This window comes from Balaenoptera borealis (assembly GCF_965194805.1).
Source record: "Balaenoptera borealis genome assembly, chromosome: 5".
Classification (NCBI taxonomy): domain Eukaryota; kingdom Metazoa; phylum Chordata; class Mammalia; order Artiodactyla; family Balaenopteridae; genus Balaenoptera; species Balaenoptera borealis.
Window position 1 is genome coordinate 8,427,429 of NC_138862.1, and position 21,220 is coordinate 8,448,648.

A 21,220-nucleotide genomic window follows, 5' to 3' on the forward strand; every position below is an offset into this window, starting at 1 on the left:
TGTTTCAGGAGGGAGCAAGAAGATGGAAGAGAGATGGCAGAGTGGAGAGCAGAGGCCGCGGGCAGCCTCCAGTCTGGCCCTTTTGTGTGGCAAGGGTGCGTGTTTCTCAAGAGTCAGGTGGACTCTGTGGAAGATAATTCGTCTCCAGCTTTCTTGCTGGACCCTCACCCAGAAGACGTGGTATACTGCTGGGTGCTGTCAGTGGGGTGATGGAAAAGATCAAGCTGAAGGTAGATCTTCCATGAAAACATATGGAGAGGACAAGGCCCATCAGGTCTTCCCATATGTACCCCATGAAAGGAGTTTCAAACAAGAGCCAGTTATCCAGAGAAGCAGGGATCAACTAAGAGAGAACTCTAGCAGTGGCCAGTTAAGAGAAACTTGCCTCAACACAGAAGAAGCCAGGCCTTCAAGAGGATGTTGAGGAAGTGTCTGAGAGCCAGAACCATGACTTGTACCTTAGCACCCTAAGAATCTAGGACCCCACTCAAGCCATGAGATCAACACTCTGACAGGGTCTGAGTTTTAGTAACTGAATTGACCAGAACAGTATCACCTAAGGTGTGGTGAAGGGATAGAAAAGATTCAAAAGAGCAGCGATTGGAGAAAAATGGACTGTTCTTATGTTTGGAAGCCGTCACACGGAGAGGGTCCAACAAACTGTTTACACTTATAACTGCCGGAACTAAAGCTCTTTGCAGTGCACCAGCATTCCAGAAAGATTGTGTGCAACCTACATAGATGAGTGAAATACAGCACACTTGTCCTCAACGAACAAGAAATGTTCTGTTACAAAATAAGTATAAAGCAGGTTTGCTGAAGCAAACAAGTCTGGAATGTGGTTCCTTGTAAGGTGTTTCTTTTCCTGTTTCCCTGCTTTGTCTACTGAGATTGACATTTTACCATTTGGAAATGATGGGTGAGTCTGGTGGAGAGGGATCCACGTCTTGAATTGCAAATAGACTAGACAGGGATTATTAAGTCCCTAATGAATTGTTTTAGAATTGCTGAGTTTGAGTTGTCAGGAAGGTATCCAAGACCGAGACGAAGCCCTGAGGGCACAGAGGAGCTGAAAACTGAATATTGGGAAACACCAATGTATCAACCTTCAAAAGCAATTGTAGCTATAGCCCCATCACTGTTGTCCTGTAAAGTACCTTACATTCCCAAGAGAGGCACTCGTGATACTAATTCAGGATACCGTTTTACGGAAAAATTCTCATGTAATCCTAAAAGTAACGCACTTAAAAAATCAAATATCAGAATCAAAGAATTTTAAATAAACAAAAAGCACTGTATTAAGTCAGGTACCAAAACAATGACAATTTACCTCTCTGCTTATTAGAAAAGTTCTTGTTTAAAACATTGACAAGGGATTTTATTTCAATCAACGTAGCATGTTGCCTAGCACCGTACTGCTGCCCTGTCTGGAGGCAATCCTCCCACAAAGCAATGTACTCCTTGTGTCTAGTCAGCTCTTGCTGGGAATAAAAGGAACACTAGGCAGGACCGTTTCTGCTTTGAGGTTTTCATTTCCATGCACTGCCGGGACCCAGGGCCTGCGAGCCGCGCCTCCCCACATTCTGCGCACGAATATGAATATTCAACACCCCATTCCAGGGCGCGCGCCGGGGGAGTACCCACAAGCCCCCGCGGCCCTGCGAGGCTGGGCGAGGTCACCCGCGCTCCCCGAGACCTTGGCCCCCGGCCCGGCGGCGGGGGCGGGGCGGCCGAGCCGCCCGCCAATCCACGCTTTGCAGGCAGGGAGCGCGGGGCCGCGGAACGTGCAAGAACTGCCTAGCCGAAGACGGACACAAGGCCTCCGTCTTCAGAGCCCCCGAAAGAAAGCGAGGGAGGACGAGAGACGACGAGAGGAAGGGATTGGAAGGGAAGGCAGCCCCCAGTTATCACCGCCTTAAAGCCAACTCAACAGCGCAACGCCTCTTTGCACCGCACAGCCTGACGGGAGCCTCAGCCTCTAGGTACAGGCTGCGCCCGCAACGCGCCCCTGACACCGCCCCCTGCCGCGGGGCACGCTGGGAGAGCCGAGTTTCCCCCTCCCTCTAGTAAATGGGCGAGCAGAAGGGTATTTCCGGTGTTAACGACTATCTTTACGGAAGGGGTGGGGTTAATCCTGTCCCGCCCTTCCTGGCCGGCCGGGCGAAGACTGACAGTCTTCGGCAAGCGCTAAGGCCCGCCCCTGCACCGGAAGGAGGAAGGCGGGGGAGTCGAACAGGCGTCAGGCGCGGTGTCACGTGTCGCAACTGCTGGTGGAGAGAAGAAAAGGGCGGGACCCCGGACGGAGGGGCGGGGTGCCCTCCTTTCCCTTGGGTCACGCGCGGCAGGAAGTGGTTCCCGAAACGGAGTATTCGAGATGGGGACTGCCCTGGACATTAAGGTTAAAAGAGCGAACAAGGTTTATCACGCCGGGGTAAGTAGGGGTGGGTGTGCCTGCAGGTTCTGTTGTCTCCCAGGTCCCGCATACTTCTGGGTTTTCCTGGGCGGGGCAGGGCGCACCTCCAGGTAAGTCCCGGTCAGGTGCGGACCAACCAGGTGCATCCCTGCCAGGTGCGTCTCGCTTTAGCGGCTGGCTGCTCTGAGAGCGGCCCCCGCCGGCGTCGCCGCCACGGTTGGGGAGGCATGCAGGGCCGAGAGGCTCCCCCAGGGCTGCAGCGCTAACCGTCGGGCCCCTTGAACATCCAGCTCGGCGTTGGGCCCCCCGGGCTTGAGTTGTCGCCATGTGCACTGAGGGCGGAGGAGCTTGATGACCAAACGACCCGTTCCTCACTTCTAAGTTCAGTGCAAAGGTCTAAGGCCAGAAAGGCAGAATTAACCTTGGAAGCAGAAATACGCACTTTAGGCCGTGCTCAGCTTTAACACCATACAAAAGTTATTCATTTCTCTGGTTTTGTTGTTTTAATAACGTACAGAAGGAACAGCATATTAAAATGCAAGTCCAAAATAATCTTAACTATGCCATTAACAAGTTTTGTGCCACTGGCTACTTAACCTCTTAGGGCGTCAGTTTCCTTATTTGCCAAATGAGGATGCAAGGTTCTAACTCAGGGAATCTCAACGCTTGCTATACATCAGAATCCATCACTCGGGAATTTAAAAATACGCTAATTGGGGTCTCACACCCAGAGACACCAGTGATTCTGATGTGCAACCAGGGTTGAAATCACAGCCAGCTCACACTCTGTGGAATAAAATTGAGAGTAGTGGTTGGTCACGTGAATGCAGGGAGGTCTCAAAAGGGACGCTAAAGCCTTTCGGGTGCAAGATATTTGCGGAAACCTAATACTTACACAGATTCAATTGGTCATCTTCAGATTATTAATTACAGAGGGGAAAAGTTACCTTTGTAGTGGAGGAATCTGATAGTCACCATCCTAACCAAGACCAACAATGAATACCACCTTTCCATCACTGTCACCACTAATGAAATTGACATGTTCTGGCATAATAATAGAGGGTTCTGGCATGAAAAACTGAGGAGGATACAACTCACCTATGTAGCTTTCCTGCCAAAAATGCTTAGCTTCCCTCAGTTCATAAGGAAACAGGCATATTCATATTGAGAAACATTCTGTACAGTAATTGGCCTGGATTCTTCAAATATGTCAGTGTCATTAAAAAGAATTTTTTTAGATTCAAGAGATGAATTTGAAAACCAAATACAGTACCTAATTTTTGATAAATTTGAATATGGGCTGTATGTTAAATATGAGTTTTGTTTTGGTGTTAGTTTTCCCAGTATGATATTCATATTTTGGTTATGTGGGAGAATACTCCACATGCTGAAGTGCTTAGGAGTGAAGTGTCACAATAACTAAATTTTAAGTGGTCCAGCCATATTGTGTGTGTGTGCACATGTGAGGAGAAAGAAAGCAAATGTGCCAAAATATTAATAATTGGTGACTCTAGTTGAAAGTTATATGGGTCTACTTTGTATTCTTTATTGAGATCTAATACCATAAAATTCACCCTTTTCAAGTGTACAATTCAGTGGTTTTAATATATTCAGGGTTGTGCAACCATCACCACCATGTAATTTTAGAACATTTTTATCACCCCCAAAAGAAACCCTGTACCCATGAGTAGTCATTCCTCATTCCCTCTCCCTCTTAGCCCCTGGCAATCACGGATCTACTTTCTGTCTCAGTGGATTTGCCTAATTAGGACCTTTCATGTATATGGGATCATACAGTGTGTGGCCTTTTGTGATTGGCTTCTTTCACTTAGCATAATGTGTTCAATGTTCATGCATGTTGCAGCATGTATCAGTTCCTCATTTGTTTTAATGGCTAAATAGTATTCTGTTGTATGGATATGTCACATTTTATGTATCCATTCATCTGTTGATGGACATTTGGGTTGTTTTCACTTTTTGACTATTATGAATAATGCTACTATGAACATTCTAGTACAAGTTTTTGTGTCAACATATGTTTGCGTTTCTCTAGGATATATACCTAGGAGTGGATTTGCTGGGTGATATGGTAACTTTATGTTTAGTTTTTTGAAGACCTACCAAACTGTTTTCCAAAGCACCTGCACAACTTCACACTCCACTAGCGGTGTGTGACAGTTCCAATTTTTCCTCTACTTTGTATTCTCATAACTTTTTTGTAGCTTGGAAAATATCAAAATAAGAATTGAGGGAGGCAGTGACGGGCGATATGTACACTTAACTTTAATACTTATTATTTTCATTCAGAAGTTAGCAGATTCCATTCAAAGATGTTATAGCAGCTGAGATGCTGGAATGTTTTCTGTGGTTTAAGATATGGTACCAGTGATGAAAAGTACATTGGAAACAGTTGAAGAGATGGAATCATCCATTTGACCCAGCTGGAAGTCTTCACGCAGCCAGGACCACTCCTTGTGGGTGGCAGGGTGGAAGGGGGTATTAGCTCTGCCCATCCGGTGCACATCCCTTCATGCCAGGATTAGGAACAGAATCTTCACCTGTTGGCTTATGACAGTATTTCCCAGTCTTCACTTTTACACTTAATGTATTTTACACTAAATGCATTTTAAAAGGAGACCTCATATGGCTATTGTGAAAGAAAACCCTGTGTAACTTCTCCTAAATAGAGGGTTGCTGTGTACAGTTGACCCTTGAACAAAGCAAGGATTAGAGGTGCCAACCCCATGTGCAGTCGAAAATCTATGTTCCACTTTTGACTCCCCCCAAACTTGACTACCAATAGACTACTGTTGACCAGAAGCCTTACCAATAACATACACTGTTAACACATATTTTGTGTGTTATATGTATTATATACTGTATGCTTACAATAAAGTAAGCTAGGGAAAAGGAAATGTTACTTAGAAAATTGTAAGGAAGAAAAAATACATTTACAGAGTATTGTACTGTATTTATGTATTTACTGTATTTATTTATTTATACCATAGTTTGTCTCTTTACAAGGTGACTCGTCTGTCAGTACCTATATCAATATTGTCTTATATGATACAAAACACTGTAGATGCTATATGTATTACTAACACTAGACATCAAAAATCAAGAGATAATGTGAAAAATAAATTCACATTTATTTACAGGTATAACAATTCATGCCCTGATAATGAATAAGCGGCAGCATGTTTGCTTTGTGGTAGCCTAGCCTATACACCGATGAATGCATCATTAAAAAATTGTTATCACATACAGTATTACAGTCATATTCACAATACAGTATTGGAAACATTGTTACATTAAAAAAAAACTTACCTGTTATGATAGGCTGATACACAGTTTCTTCAATTACACAGAGGCATACTGTATGGAAATGTAATTGCTTGAAAGCAAAGTTGTGAAACGGTAAGAAAACTTACACATTAATTTTATATTAAATATCACTCACTCACCTATGCCTTTGTAAAGATAGACTAGTATCTGCATATATTTTATGCATTTGTGACATACCTAACTTTTTCTTAATTTTTGCCATGTTTCTAGGCTATATGGTTTTTCTTGTGAGTTTTTTCAAATCGTCACAAATCTCAAAAACTTTTTCCAATATATTTATAGAAAAAAATCCACTGTGGGCCCACACAGTGTAAACGCATGTTGTCCAAGGGTCAACTGTATATTTTCTAAAGCCAAAAAAAGTTATTAAATGAATAAATCTAATCACCGGACAAAAATATACACCTGGAAACGCGTGCCGTGACTCATGTGTTGGGTGGACTCCGTCATCTGTGGTTAAGGATGGGTAGAGGAGGCAACCAGCTCTGTCAGCTGCTCCCGGAGCCCCAGGGAGAAGAACCCTCCGAGGTCTCAGTGCCCGCAGACAGCGCGTGTCTCGAGCCCAGCTTGCACCATGGTTGTACAAGGGGGGTCCTGTCTTTCTCACCCTTTCCACTCTTAGCTGGCGGCAGGTGGGACTAATAAATACAAGTTTTCAGTTTTCTCAGTACATCTCAACAGCATTGGTAAAGATTCGGTTGCTATAGCCCGGACTCATCCATGGGCCTGCCAGAGCGCAGCACCTGTAATTGTCCTGGTTTGCTCGAGGTGGCTGCCACCTGTGTTCTCAGGTTTTAAGTGCTTGTCATTCAAGTGAAACATGTTTGTCCATGTAACGACAGTCTTATGTTCCACCTGAGGGACTCGGGAAACACTGGTGTAGGGTTTTGTGAGCCTGGCAGCATCACTCCCATTTTACTAACGAGGAAACTGAGGCCTAGACAAGTTAAGGAATTTGCCCCAGATCACCCAGCTAATGACAGCCTGGATTCCAATGCAGGTCATCAGATTGCAAAGCGTGTCCAGCCAACACTCTTATTACACCTCCTTCCTAAGAGCGCCCATTTTTGTGCAAAATGGAGGAGCTTTTTACGTAGGAATAGTAGTTATTAGTTTCCTAGGAGTGCTGTGAATAGCATTGTAATATTTCAGTTAAAAAGCTGCTGTGACGAGACTCCTCGGAACATGTGCAGCCAAGTCTGTTCCTGTGCTTTTCAGTATCTTAGTTGTTGTGGGAGCATTTGAAAATGGTTTTGATTCTGTGGACACCAGAGAACCTAAGTTATTCTTGGGTTTAAAATTGTCATTTGGGTTTTTTCCTAGAAAAAGACGCTCATTCAAAGTGGTGGTGTTTTTTTAAAAAAATCACAGTTGAATAATTTTTAAAAATATAAACGTAACATTTTACAGAAGGCTGGAAAGTGAAAAGTCAAGTTCTTCCTCTTTCTGACCCCTTTTTCTGTCCCTGGACGTATCTGCTGACAGTTTATGTACTATTCCAGACATTTCCTGTGAGTAATAGTTGCACGTGTATGCTGACACGCACGCAGACATACACAAAACTTGTTCTTTTTGCTGAACGGTATATCCTTACCTTGGATACCTTTCCATATCACCACATCTTCATCAACTCATTCTTTTCAGACTGTTATGTAATCAAAACAGATTTATTCAACCAGTGTCTGTGAATCTCCTTACAGGTCTGGAGAGAAGTAGGTAAAGAGAAAACAAGAGGTGCTAACGTACTTGTGCTCGAGTGGGTGCATCTCTGGTGTGTGAGGGAGCTCAGAGTAAGGTGTAGTCGTTTGGGGGTGGGGGAGGGCCCTTCTGGAGCTTCATTGAGGAAGTGAGGCTCCAGCCTACTTTTGAAAGCTGTGTGCGGGGCCGGGGCCTCCCTCCCCACCTGGCACTGTTTGTTTCCATCGGAAGGAACAGACAGTGCGAGCAAAGTGAGCAGGAGCTGGTAGACGTTTGTGGCGCAGTCTGAGTCCAGAGAATGGCTTCTTTCACTCTGTTTCCCCGCCTTTCACTGCGGCTCATGCTCATCTCATTTGACAGTGATTTGTTTTTAATGTTTTTTTTTTTTTTTTTACATCTTTATTGGAGTATAATTGCTTTACAGTGTTGTGTTAGTTTCTGCTTTATAACAAAGTGAATCAGCTATACATATACATATGTCCCCATATCTCCTCCCTCTTGCATCTCCCTCCCTCCCACCCTCCTTATCCCACCCCTCTAGGTGGTCACAAAGCACAGAGCTGATCTCCCTGTGCCATGCGGCTGCTTCCCACTAGCTATCTGTTTTACATTTGGTAGTGTATATATGTCCATGCCACTCTCTCACTTTGTCCCAACTTACCCTTGCCCCTCGCCGTATCCTCAAGTCAATTCTCTATGTCTGTGTCTCTATTCCTGTCCTGCCCCTAGGATCTTCAGAACCATTTTTTTTTAGATTCCATATATATGTGTTAGCATACGGTATTTATTTTTCTCTTCCTGACTTACTTCACTCTGTATGACAGTCTCTAGGTCCATCCACCTCACTACAAATAACTCAATTTCATTTCTATTTATGGCTGAGAAATATTCTATTGTATGTATGTGCCACATCTTCTTTGTCCATTCATCTGTCGATGGACGGTTAGGTTGCTTCCATGTCCTGGCTATTGTATATAGAGCTGCAGTGAACACTATGGTACATGACTTTTTTAAAAAAATATATATATATTTATTTATTTATTTTTGGCTGCATTGGGTCTTCATTGCTGCACGCGAGCTTCCTCTAGTTGCAGCGAGCGGGGGCTACTCTTCGTTGTGGCGTGCAGGCTTCTCATTATGGTGGCTTCTCTTTTTGCGGAGCATGGGCTCTAGGCGTGCAGGCTTCAGTAGTTGTGGCACGTGGGCTCAGTCGTTGTGGCACACGGGCTCTAGAGAGCAGGCTTAGTAGTTGTGGTGCACGGGCTTAGTTGCTCCGCGGCATGTGGGATCTTCCCGGACCAGGGCTCGAACCCGTGTCCCCTACATTAGCAGGCAGATTCTTAACCACTGTGCCACCAGGGAAGTCCTACGTGACTCTTTTTGAATTATGGTTTTCTCAGGGTATATGCCCAGTAGTGGGATTGCTGGGTTGTATGGTAGTTCTATTTTTAGTTTTTTAAGAAATCTCCATACTGTTCTCCATAGTGGCTGTATCAATTTACATTCCCACCAACAGTGCGAGAGGGTTCCCTTTTCTCCACACCCTCTCCAGCATTTATTGTTTGTAGATTTTTTGATGATGGCCATTCTAACTGGTGTGAGGTGATAACCTCATTGTAGTTTTGATTTGCATTTCTCTAATGATTAGTGATGTTGAGCATCCTTTCATGTGTTTGTTGGCAATCTGTATATCTTCTTTGGAGAAATGTCTATTTAGGTCTTCTGCCCATTTTTGTATTGGGTTGTTTGTTTTTTAGATATTGAGCTGCATGAGCTGCTTGTATATTTTGGAGCTTAATCCTTTGTCTGTTGCTTCATTTGCAAATATTTTCTCCCATTCTGAGGGTTGTCTTTTCGTCTTTTTTATAGTTTCCTTTGCTATGCAAAAGCTTTTAAGTTTCATTAGGTCCCACTTGTTTGTTTTTATTTCCATTTCTCTAGGAGGTGGGTCAAAAAGGATCTTGCTGTGATTTATGTCATAGAGTGTTCTGCGTATGTTTTCCTCTAAGAGTTTTATAGTGTCTGGCCTTACATTTAGGTCTTCAATCCATTTTGAGTTTATTTTTGTGTATGGTGTTAGGAAGTGTTCTAATTTCATTCTTTTACATGTAGCTGTCCAGTTTTCCCAGCACCACTTATTGAAGAGGCTGTCTTTTCTCCATTGTATACTCTTGCCTCCTTTATCAAAGATAAGGTGACCATCTGTGCGTGGGTTTATCTCTGGGCTTTCTATCCTGTTGATCTATATTCATGGTTTTGTGCCAGTACCATACTGTCTTGATTACTGTAGCTTTGTGGTATAGTCTGAAGTACAGGAGCCTGATTCCTCCAGCTCCGTTTTTCTCTCTCAAGATTGTTTTGGCTATTCGGGGTCTTTTGTGTTTCCATACAAATTGTGAAATTTTTTCTTCTGGTTCTGTGAAAAATGTCATTGGTAATTTGATAGGGATTGCATTGAATCTGTAGATTGCTTTTGGTAGTATAGTCATTTTCACAATATTGATTCTTCCAATCCAAGAACATGGTATATCTCTCCATCTGGTTGTGTCATCTTTAATTTCTTTCATCATTGTCATAGTTCATCAATAGTTCTCTGCATACAGGTCTTTTGTCTCCTTAGGTAGGTTTATTCCTAGGTATTTTATTCTTTTTGTTGCAGTGGTAAATGGGAGTGTTTCCTTAATTTCTCTTTCAGATTTTTCATCAGGAATGAAGAATGAAAAATCTCTTGCATATATAGGAATGCAAGAGATTTCTGTGCATTAATTTTGTATCCTGCTACTCTACCAGATTCATTGATTAGCTCTAGTAGTTTTCTGGTAGCATCTTTAGGATTCTCTATGTATAGTATCATGTCATCTGCAAACAGTGACAGTTTTACTTCTTTTCTGATTTGGATTCCTTTTATTTCTTTTTCTTCTCTGATTGCTGTGGCTAAAACTTCCAAAACTGTGTTGAATAATAGTGGGGAGAGTGGGCAGCCTTGCCTTGTTCCTGATCTTAGAGGGAATGGTTTCCGTTTTTCACCGTTGAGAATGATGTTGGCTGTGGGTTTGTCATATATGGCTTTTATTATGTTGAGATGGGCTCCCTCTATGCCTAGTTTCTGGAGAGTTTTTATCGTAAATGGGTGTTGAATTTTGTCAAAAACCTTTCTGCATCTATTGAGATTATCCTATGGTTTTTATGCTTCAACTTGCTACTATGGTGTATCACACTGATTTGCATATATTGAAGAATCCTTGCATTCCTAGGATAAACCCCACTTGATTGTAGTGTACGATCCTTTTTTTTTTTTAACATCTTTATTGAAGTATAATTGCTTTACAATGGTGTGTTAGTTTCTGCTTTATAACAAAGTGAATCAGTTATACATATACATATGTTCCCATATCTCTTCCCTCTTGCATCTCCCTCCCTCCCACCCTCCCCATCCCACCCCTCTAGGTGGTCACAAAGCACCGAGCTGATCTCCCTGTGCTATGCGGCTGCTTCCCACTAGCTATTTATTTTACATTTGGTAGTGTATATATGTCCATGACACTCTCTCACCCTGTCACATCTGACCCCTCCCCCTCCCCATATCCTCAAGTCCATTCTCTAGTAGGTCTGTGTCTTTATTCCCGTCTTGCCACTAGGTTCTTCATGGCTTTTTTTTTTTTTTTGTATGATCCTTTTAATGTGCTATTGGATTCTGTTTGCTAGTATTTTGTTGAGGATTTCTGCATCTATGTTCATCAGAGATATTGGCCTGTAGTTTTCTGTTTTTGTGACATCTTTGCCTGGTTTTGGTATCAGGGTGATGGTCCCTCATAGAATGAGTTTGGGAGTGTTTCTCCCTCTGCTGTATTTTGGAAGAGTTTGAGAAGGATAGGTGTTAGCTCTTCTCTAAATGTTTGATAGAATTCGCCTGTGAAGCCATCTGGGCCTGGGCTTTTGTTTGTTGGAAGATTTTTCATCACAGTTTCAATTTCATCGCTTGTGATTAGTCCGTTTATATTTTCTATTTCTTCCTGGTTCAGTCTCGGAAGGTTCTGCTTTTCTAAGAATTTGTCCATTTCTTCCAGGTTGTCCATTTTATTGGTATATAGTTGCTTGTAGTAACCTTTCATGATCCTTTGTATTTCTGCAGTGTCAGTTGTAACTTCTCCTTTTTCATTTCTAAGTCTGTTGATTTGAGTCTTCTCCCTTTTTTTCTTGGTGAGTCTGGCTAATGGTTTATCAATTTTGTTTATCTTCTCAAAGAACCAGCTTTTAGTTTTATTGATCTTTGTTATTGTTTCCTTCATTTCTTTTTCATTTATTTCTGATCTGTATGATTTTTTTCCTTCTGCTAACTTTGGGGTTTTTTTATTCTTCTTTCTCTCATTGCTTTAGGTGTAAGGTTAGGTTGTTTATTTGAGATTTTTCTCGTTTCTTGAGGTAGGATTGTATTGCTATAAACTTCCCTCTTAGAACTGCTTTTGCTGCGTCCCACAGGTTTTGGGTCGTCGTGTTTTCATTGTCATTTGTTCCTAGATATTTTTTGATTTCCTCTTTGATTTCTTCAGTGATCTCTTGGTTATTTAGTAGCATATTGTTTAGCTTCCATGTGTTTGTATTTTTTTTTTAATAAATTTATTTATTTACTTATTTATTTTTAGCTGTGTTGGGTCTTCGTTTCTGTGCGAGGGCTTTCTCTAGTTGTGGCGAGCGGGGGCCACTCTTCATCGCGGTGCGCGGGCCTCTCACTATCGTGGCCTCTCTTGTTGCGGAGCACAGGCTCCAGATGCGCAGGCTCAGTAGTTGTGGCTCACGGGCCTAGCCGCTCCGTGGCACGTGGGATCTTCCCAGACCAGGGCTCAAACCCGTGTCCCCTGCATTGGCAGGCGGATTCTCAACCACTGCGCCACCAGGGAAGCCCCATGTGTTTGTATTTTTTACAGATTTTTTCCTGTAATTGATATCTTGTCTCAGCGTTGTGGTCGGAAAAGATACTTGATACGATTTCAATTTTCTTAAATTTACCAAGGCTTGATTTGTGACCCAGGATATGATCTACCTTGGAGAATGTTCCATGAACACTTGAAAGTGTATTCTGTTGCTTTTGGATGGAATGTCCTATAAATATCAATTAAGTCCATCTTGTTTAATGTATCATTTAAAGCTTGTGTTTCCTTATTTATTTTCATTTTGGATGATCTGTACATTGGTGAAAATGGGGTGTTAAAGTCCCCTACTATGATTGTGTTACTGTCGATTTCCCCTTTTATGGCTGTTAGTATTTGCCTTATGTATTGAGGTGCTCCTATGTTGGGTGCATAAGTATCTACAATTGTTATATCTTCTTCTTGGATTGATCCCTTGATCATAATGTAGTATCCTTCTTTGTCTCTTATAATAGTCTTTATTTTAAAGTCTATTTTGTCTGATGTGAGAATTGCTACTCCAGCTTTCTTTTGATTTCCATTTGCATGGAATATCTTTTTCCATCCCCTCACTTTCAGTCTGTATGTGACCCTGGGTCTGAAGTGGGTCTCTTGTAGACAGCATATGTACAGGTCTTGTTTTTGTATCCATTCAGCCAGTCTATGTCTTTTGGTTGGAGCATTTACTCCATTTACATTTAAGGTAATTATCGATATGTATGTTTCTATTACCATTTTCTTAATTGTTTTGGGTTTGTTTTTGTAGGTCTTTTCCTTCTCTTGTGTTTCCTGCCTAGAGAAGTTCCCTTAGCATTTGTTGTAAAGCTAGTTTGGTGGTGCTGAATTCTCTTAACTTTTGGTTATCTGTAAAGGTTTTAATTTCTCCATCGAATCTGAATGAGATCCTTGCTGGGTAGAGTAATCTTGGTTGTAGGTTTTTCCCTTTCATCACTTTAAATATGTCTTGCCACTCCTATCTTGCTTGCAGAGTTTCTGCTGAAAAATCAGCTGTTAACCTTATGGGGATTCCCTTGTATGTTATTTGTTGCTTTTCCCTGGCTGCTTTTAATATTTTTCTTTGTATTTAATTTTTACTAGTTTGATTAATTTGTGCCTCGGCGTGTTTCTCTTTGGGTTTATCCTGTATGGTACTCTCTGTGCTTCCTGGACTTGATTGACTATTTCCTTTCCCATATTACTGTACTGTACTGTAGCTTTGTAGTATAGTCTGAAGTCAGGGAGTCTGATTCCTCCAGCTCCGTTTTTTTCCCTCAAGACTGCTTTGGCTATTTGGGGTCTTTTGTGTCTCCATACAAATTTTAAGAGGATTCGTTCTAGTTCTGTAAAAAATGCCATTGGTAATTTGATAGGGATTGCATTGAATCTGTAGATTGCTTTTGGTAGTATAGTCATTTTCACAATATTGATTGTTCCAATCCAAGAACATGGTATATCTCTCCATCTGTTGGTATCATCTTTAATTTCTTTCATCAGTGTCTTATAGTTTTCTGCATACAGGTCTTTTGTTTCCCTAGGTAGGTTTATTCCTAGGTATTTTATTCTTTTTGTTGCAGTGGTAAATGGGAGTGTTTCCTTAATTTCTCTTTCAGATTTTTCATCATTAGTGTATAGGAATGCAAGAGATTTCTGTGCATTAATTTTGTATCCTGCAACTTGACCAAATTCATTGATCAGCTCTAGTAGTTTTCTGGTGGCAGTTTTAGGATTCTCTATGTATAGTATCATGTCATCTGCAAACGGTGACAGTTTTACTTCTTCTTTTCCAATTTGTATTCGTTTTATTTCTTTTTCTTCTCTGATTGCCGTGGCTAGAACTTCCAAAACTATGTTGAATAATACTGGTGAGAGTGGACATCCTTGTCTCGTTCCTGATCTTAGAGGAAATGCTTTCACTTTTTCACTGTTGACAGTGATGTTTGCTGTGGGTTTGTCGTATATGGCCTTTATTATGTTGAGGTAGGTTCCCTCTATGCCCACTTTCTGGAGAGTTTTTATCATAAATGGGTGTTGAATTTGGTCAAAAGCTTTTTCTGCATCTATTGAGATGATCATATGGTTTTTATTCTTCAATTTGTTAATATGGTGTATTACATTGATTTGCATATATTGAAGAATCCTTGCATCCCTGGGATAAATCCCACTTGATCGTGGTGTATGATCCTTTTAATGTGTTGTTGGATTCTGTTTGCTAGTATTTTGTTGAGAATTTTTGCATCTATATTCATCAGCGATATTGGTCTGTAATTTTCTTTTTTTGATTTTTTTTTTTTAAGTGACTTTGCTATATTCTCTTCCCAGAATATTTATTTTCTTTGCCTTAGGTTTATTGTGCTCTTCTCCTGTGTTTTTTGTTTGTTTGTTTTCAGTTTTTTTGTTTGTTTTTTTGTTTTGGCCAAGCCTCACAGCATGCAGGGTCTTAGTTCCCTGACCAGGGATTGAACGCATGCCCCTTGCAGTGGAAACACAGAGTCCTAACCACTGGACCACCAGGGAAGTCCCTGTTTTCATTTTTTAGCTTCATAAATTGGCTGTTTAGCTTACTAAATGGTAGCCATCTTTTTAAAATGCAGACATTTTTCTCTAAGTACAACTTTAGTTGCATCCCATAAGTTTTTGTTTTTAATAGATTGGTGAATTATTATAAAGCAGACGCCCTTGAAATCCCACCCAGGTCCTACAGGAAAGGAGCAGGGGACCAGGAGAGAGGGAGAGATTGGAAGAAGTCAAATCACTGCCTAGATGCTGGCAGAAGGTGCTGTTCCAAAAGATGGTGCCGTGGCTTCATGGTTTAGCAGCCTCACATTCTGTGGGGATGTGGGAAGACCCAAAAAAAAAGCTCCACTGCCCTGTCCCTCGAGATTTGATTCGTAGTATTTTTATGATTGTCAACTTAAATTTCTTCTAGTTTCCATTATGATCTTTTTCTTTGACATACGAGTTGCTTAGAAGTGTGTGTTCTAATTTCTGTTATAAAAACTCTCACTAGAGGCTTATAGTAATTCCCAAATTTAATATTTAAATTTTAGAAAAGTCCTTATGAGAAAAGTAACTTTAACCAGAAAGTGAGGTTGTGATGAAAAAGAATGCCAGGAAATTCCAGTGGTCAGAGAAAAGAAAGACTAACACGGGATTGTTTTCTGTAATTTAGTAGTGACCTATAATGGGTTACCAGCATACTTTATATATACCGCAATCATCGCACTAATTAACTTGTGTTGTAATTAATTTGTTCTCTGAGTTGGCGTAACTAAAATAATTTGTTTATATTTGTATTCCTAGACCTTTCAGTACCTGCCACTTGGTAGGTGCTCAGAAACTTTATTAAATGATAGTTGAAGACTTGAAATATAGACTTTAAGCAAAATTTATGACTAATGGTTTTATGAATGCATTGATCAGAAAAGGAAAACTATTGTCTTATAGGTATAGTACAGATTTTGCTTTGTAATTATAAATAATATTCTAGACATAAATTCTAGACAGATGCTGGTAAGATTCTTATTTTGATGTATCCCCACAGCTACACATGACCGCCCCCCCCGTTACTTGTATTTGCTTTAGGGCGGTCATTCTTTTTCTTTAAATAAGTTTATTTATTTATTTTTGGCTGTGTTGGGTCTTCATTGCTGCACATGGGCTTTCCCTAGTTGCGGTGAGTGGTGGCTACTCTTCATTGCGGTGCACGGGCGTCTCATTGCGGTGGCTTCTCGTTGCGGGGCATGGGCTTTAGGCGCGCATGCTTCAGTAGTTGTGGCACACGGGCTCAGTAGTTGTGGCACACAGGCTCAGTAGTTGTGGCTCATGGGCTCTAGAGCACAGGCTCAGCAGTTGTGGCACACGGGCTTAGTTGCTCCATGACATGTGGGATCTTTCTGGACCAGGGCTCGAACCCGTGTCCCGTGCTTTGGCGGGCAGATTCTTAACCACTGCGCCACCAGGGAAGTCCCTAGGATGGTCATTCATAAGAGAATGGTTCAAATAAATGTGGGAACAGGGACTTCAGAATTCCTGTATATATGGTTATCTTCTAACTCAGAAATAGAAAATTGTCCAAAATTTGATTCCCCAGAGTCTTTGTCACAATTTGCACAGCTCAGAGACAGGAGACCTTCCTCAGAGCTTGAGCAATGCCACCTTCTCCCTGAGACGACTCATTGAATCCAGAAAGTTAATTTGTGTTTCCAAAGTCCCATATATGATACAGGGCAATCAGGAATGTGAAAAAAAATTCCCTGCTTTAGTATTTCCAGGGAAAATTCCTGGAAATTTTGAGGAAGAGAACACTTAACTGATACTGTTTTATGATAACATGGTACCAGTACAGCCCTTTCCAACACACAGACTGCTTTAATCCTCACAAATACTGAAGAGATGGCATTTCTCTCCCATTTTATGCGTGAGAAGACTGAGGCTCAGAGAATTCAGTGACATGTCAAAGGCATTGATGTAAGAGTGAATGTTTGGAATCACGTCTTTTTATTCCCAAGCCTGGAACTCTGTGTGCCTTCTCCAGGTCTTAATTCTCATCCGGAGGATGGGGCTGATACCTGCTCAGAGGCTTTGTTGTGAGAATTAAACGAGAGAAAGTTTCAAGACATTTACTATAGGTTTGACCTGAAGTAGGGGTCAAATGGTAGGTGGTGGTATCCTTACGCTTTTCCACGATCTCAGTTTGCACTTAGAATTGCTCTGTCTGCCTTGATGTTAATCATGTTGTTCATGCACCTTACAAATGATGCACCTTACAAATAGTAAGGGCTTATCAGATGCTGTACAGATTGCTGGATGTCTTCCCATGGTGAACTTGGAGAATGGAGGCCAGGGACCCAGGAGAGCATATAGAGATTACAGCATTTTGGGCACTGCAAGCTGGGTGTGGCTTGGGCTTTGTTATGTACTTCTTTGCTTGGTGCAGTAGATGTGTTCTTGAACCAAAAGTTTGACTCAAATGCATTCTAAATTACATTATATTTTCAACGTACTAGAGCTTATTGGCTAAAAGAACCCTACGGTAAATCTTTTTGCAATGTAAATATAGTTCATTTGTTTTTATAAATTCAGAATGTTTTACATTCTGAAATCCTGGCACATGTACTCACGAAAGTGACACTGTTATATATTATGGTCATGAAAAGTATAAACGGGAGATTTACTGTCCAGCATAGCCAGGTTACAGTGATAAAGGATTTATGCACGGTGGGCTGATTACTGTTACCACAAGAACTTCTAGGTTTGCGTTTTGTCTTGTTTGGCTTTCATGTAATTTCTTGTTTAAAAAAAGAAAAGTTTAAAGAGGAAAAATCCTTTATATGCCAGTTCATTATTATGAAGAAAAATTGCAAAGTTAGAATGGTATGAAAAAAAGCAGCCTAACTGTTCTACTTTGTTCTGCTGGATTCTTGATACATGAACGGTCAGTTATAGTTGAATGCTGGTGCAAATTCTTAGGTTAGAACTTTGAGCTAGGAGGAATCTCAAGGTAACTTTGTGGGAGGTATGAACCCATTAAGGAACGCAGTCATCTGAACCTTAAGTGGGTGTTTTTTCTCACTAATTATCTAATACTCCTGAAAAGGCTTGTCCCCTCAGTCATAGCCCAACCCTTATATAATGCATGAGAAGTATTTTCAGAGTCGTCCAATGCCGTTTGAACCCTGGGATGCAGTCAGAGTGTTCGTTAGTTCTCCGTTTGGTGTTTGTTGCAGCAGATTCTGTCCTGGCCTGAGCATTAGTGACGCCTGCCTGGCCCCTGTGGGCATGTCCATGTCTAGACTCGGGACAAGTCTCAGCATGTCAGGGACACCCTTGACACTCACCTCCTCCTGCAGGCTGCTCTGACTCTGGCAGGGTGGTTGGGTTTTCCTCTGCCTTCCTCTTGATGCCGAGACCACAGTCCAGACCTCTGGCCTTGTGTGGTCCTGGGTTCAGCCTGTGCAGCCCGCAGTGCCCTCTCCGTGGGCCGAAGCCTGCAGTCTTTGACGCCACCCACCCCTGCAGTGATTGTCCCCCAGCGCTGAACGGCTAGCTGTGCTGCTCGCAGGCTGGAGAGTCTGCAGCACCCGTCTCCTCCCGTCATTCCCCCTCTCTGACCCCCTCCCCACTGCTGCCCCAGCCTGAGTTGGCAGAGCCCAGCTGCTCTCTTCTACAGATGTCCAGTCTAGGTGACCCTCCTTAGAGAGGGTCCCCACTCTCAACTTGCCAGGAGCTTAATTGCTACTCTCCTGCTTACCTCCCCCTCCCTGGCCCTGCGACTCTAAAACCGGCGCCCTCTCCCTCCCCACCATCCTCCGGGCTCAGCCAACCAGACTCTCTGATATCCTCCCTGACATCCATCCTTGGCCCCCTCTCACTCCCGCCACTCTCCCTGCACCTCTGCCCCCGTGTGCTCTCCAGGCCTCTTGGATTGTCATCTGCCCTCTTAGCACAGGCAGGTTCCAGAAAAGTTGTAAGTTGAAGCCAGTTTTCTATTTGCTTTCCTTTTTCATCTCAGCTCCACTTTGGGAATTTTTAACCCCCTCGCTCTGAATATGTCTTCATTTCATGCAAAGATTTTAATCGGCAGTTGTTATCTGTAAATGCACTTCATTTACCAGACAAATCTGTGACACCACCCCCTCCCCCAGTTAGGGTTCTAGACTTCGACTTCTTTTGGGAGAACAGACTTACTCGTTAGCCATCGGCCAAGTGGGCTGACCTGCTTCCCCTCCCAGTGAGCACATGAAGCCCAGACTGTTGCAGAAGAGCATTATTAGCAAATCAACAACTGATGGTATTATGCCAACAAGAAAAGCGCAACGTTCCAAAGCTCAGAAATAAACTTTGGCCTGTTTGGATGGAGGGTTTAGGGAGAGGTCAGTTCACGCAGTGACTTGCTTTAGGCCTGTCTGAACTCCTGCGTGGGGTGGTAGACCCAGCGAGCTGTACACTGTTGCTCTCTGGCCTTGGGGTCCTGGCTCTTTTCAGAGACTTTTCCATATAGGCACAGTCAGGTAAAGGTATAATTTTTGTAAAATACTTTTGTGAAGTGAAGAATGCCTATCACTTTCAAGTATTGTCCTCTACTTGCACACAGGACTTTCTGGGCACATTTATACGGTGAGAAGCTCTTTAAAAGATTGCTTTATCCATTTCTTAGAAAGGTACAGTTTCCCAAGACTGAACCAGGAAGAAATAGAAAATATGAACAGACCAATTACAAGTACTGAAATTGAACCTGTGATTTAAAAACTCCCAAAAAACAAAAGTCCAGGACCAGATGGCTTCACAGGAGAATTCTAGCAAACATTTAGAGAAGAGCTAAAACCCATCCTTCTCAAACTCTTCCCAAAAATTGCAGAGGAAGGAACACTTTCAATCTATGAGTCCACTATCACCTTGATACCAAAACCAGATAAAGATACCACGCAAAAAAGAAAATTACAGGCCACTATCACTGATGAACATAGACGCAAAATCCTCAACAAAATACTAGCAAACTGAATCCAACAATACATTAAAAGGATCAGACACCATGATCAGTTGGGATTTATCCCAGGGATGCAAGGATTTTTCAGTATCCACAAATCAATCACTGATACGCCACATTAACAAATTGAAGAGTGAAAACCACATGATCATCTCAATAGATGCAGAAAAAGCTTTTGGTAAGATTCAAAAACTCTCCAGAAAGCGGGCATAGAAGGAGCCTACCTCAACATAATAAAGGCCGTATATGATAAAGCACAGCTAACATCATACTCACTGGTGAAAAGCTGAAAACATTTCCTCTAAGATCAGGAACAGGACAAGGATGTCCACTCTGTCCACTTTTATTCAAGATAGTTTTGGAAGTCCTAGCCACAGCAATCAGAAGGAAAAGAAACAAAAGGAATCCAAATTGGAAAAGAAGAAGTAAAACTGTCACTGTTTGCAGATGACATGATACTATACACAGAAAATCATAAAGACACTACCAGAAAACTACTTGAGTTCATCAATGAATTCAGTAAAGTTGCAGGATGCAAAATTAACACACAGAAATCTGTTGTATTTTTATACATTAACAATGAAAATGCAGAAAGAGAAATTAAGGAAACAATCCCATTTACCATTCCATCAAAAACGATAAAATACCTAGGAATAAACTACCTAAGGAAGCAAAAGACCTGTACTCCAAAAACTATAAGACGCTGAAGAAAGAAACTGAAGATAAAAGGAACAGGTAGAAAGATATACCATGTTCTTGGATTGGAAGAATCAATATTGTCAAAGTGACCATACTACCCAAGGCAATCTACAGATTCAGTGCAATTTCTGTCAAATTACCAATGGCATTTTTCACAGAAATAGAACAAAAAATTTTAAAGTTTGTATGGAAACGCAAAAGACCCTGAGTAGCCAAAGCAATCTTGAGAAAGAAAAACAAGAGCTGGAGGAATCAGGCTCCCTGCCTTCGACTATGCTACAAAGCTACAGTAATCAAAACAGTATGGTACTGGCACAAAAACAGAAATATAGATCAATGGAACAGGATAGGAAGCCCAGAAATAAACCCACGCACCTATGGTCAATTAATCTATGACAGGGCTTCCCTGGTTGCGCAATGGTTAAGAATCCACCTGCCAATGCAGGGGACACGGGTTTGAGCCCTGGTCCAGGAAGATCCCACATGCCACAGAGTAGCTAAGCCCATGTGCCACAACTACTGAGCCTGTGCTCTGGAGCCCACGAGCCACAGCTACTGAGCCCATGTGCCACAACTACTGAAGCCCGCGTGCCTAGAGCACATGCTCCGCAACAAGAGAAGCCACTGCAATGAGAAGCCCGCGCACCGCAATGAAGAGTAACCCCCGCTCGC

At 42.1% G+C, this 21,220-nt stretch overlaps 1 protein-coding gene across 1 annotated transcript in view; it reads left to right on the plus strand.

Annotated features, from left to right (window-relative positions):
• The first annotated feature begins 1,711 nt into the window (after positions 1 to 1,711).
• VPS26C (VPS26 endosomal protein sorting factor C) overlaps positions 1,712 to 21,220 on the plus strand; it is a 50,466-nt gene continuing 30,957 nt past the window's right edge. The window contains exon 1 of the mRNA XM_082394592.1: positions 1,712 to 2,431. Within this exon, the coding sequence (XP_082250718.1) occupies positions 2,375 to 2,431 (57 nt within the window). The 5' untranslated portion in view covers positions 1,712 to 2,374. The remainder of the gene's footprint in view (positions 2,432 to 21,220) is intronic.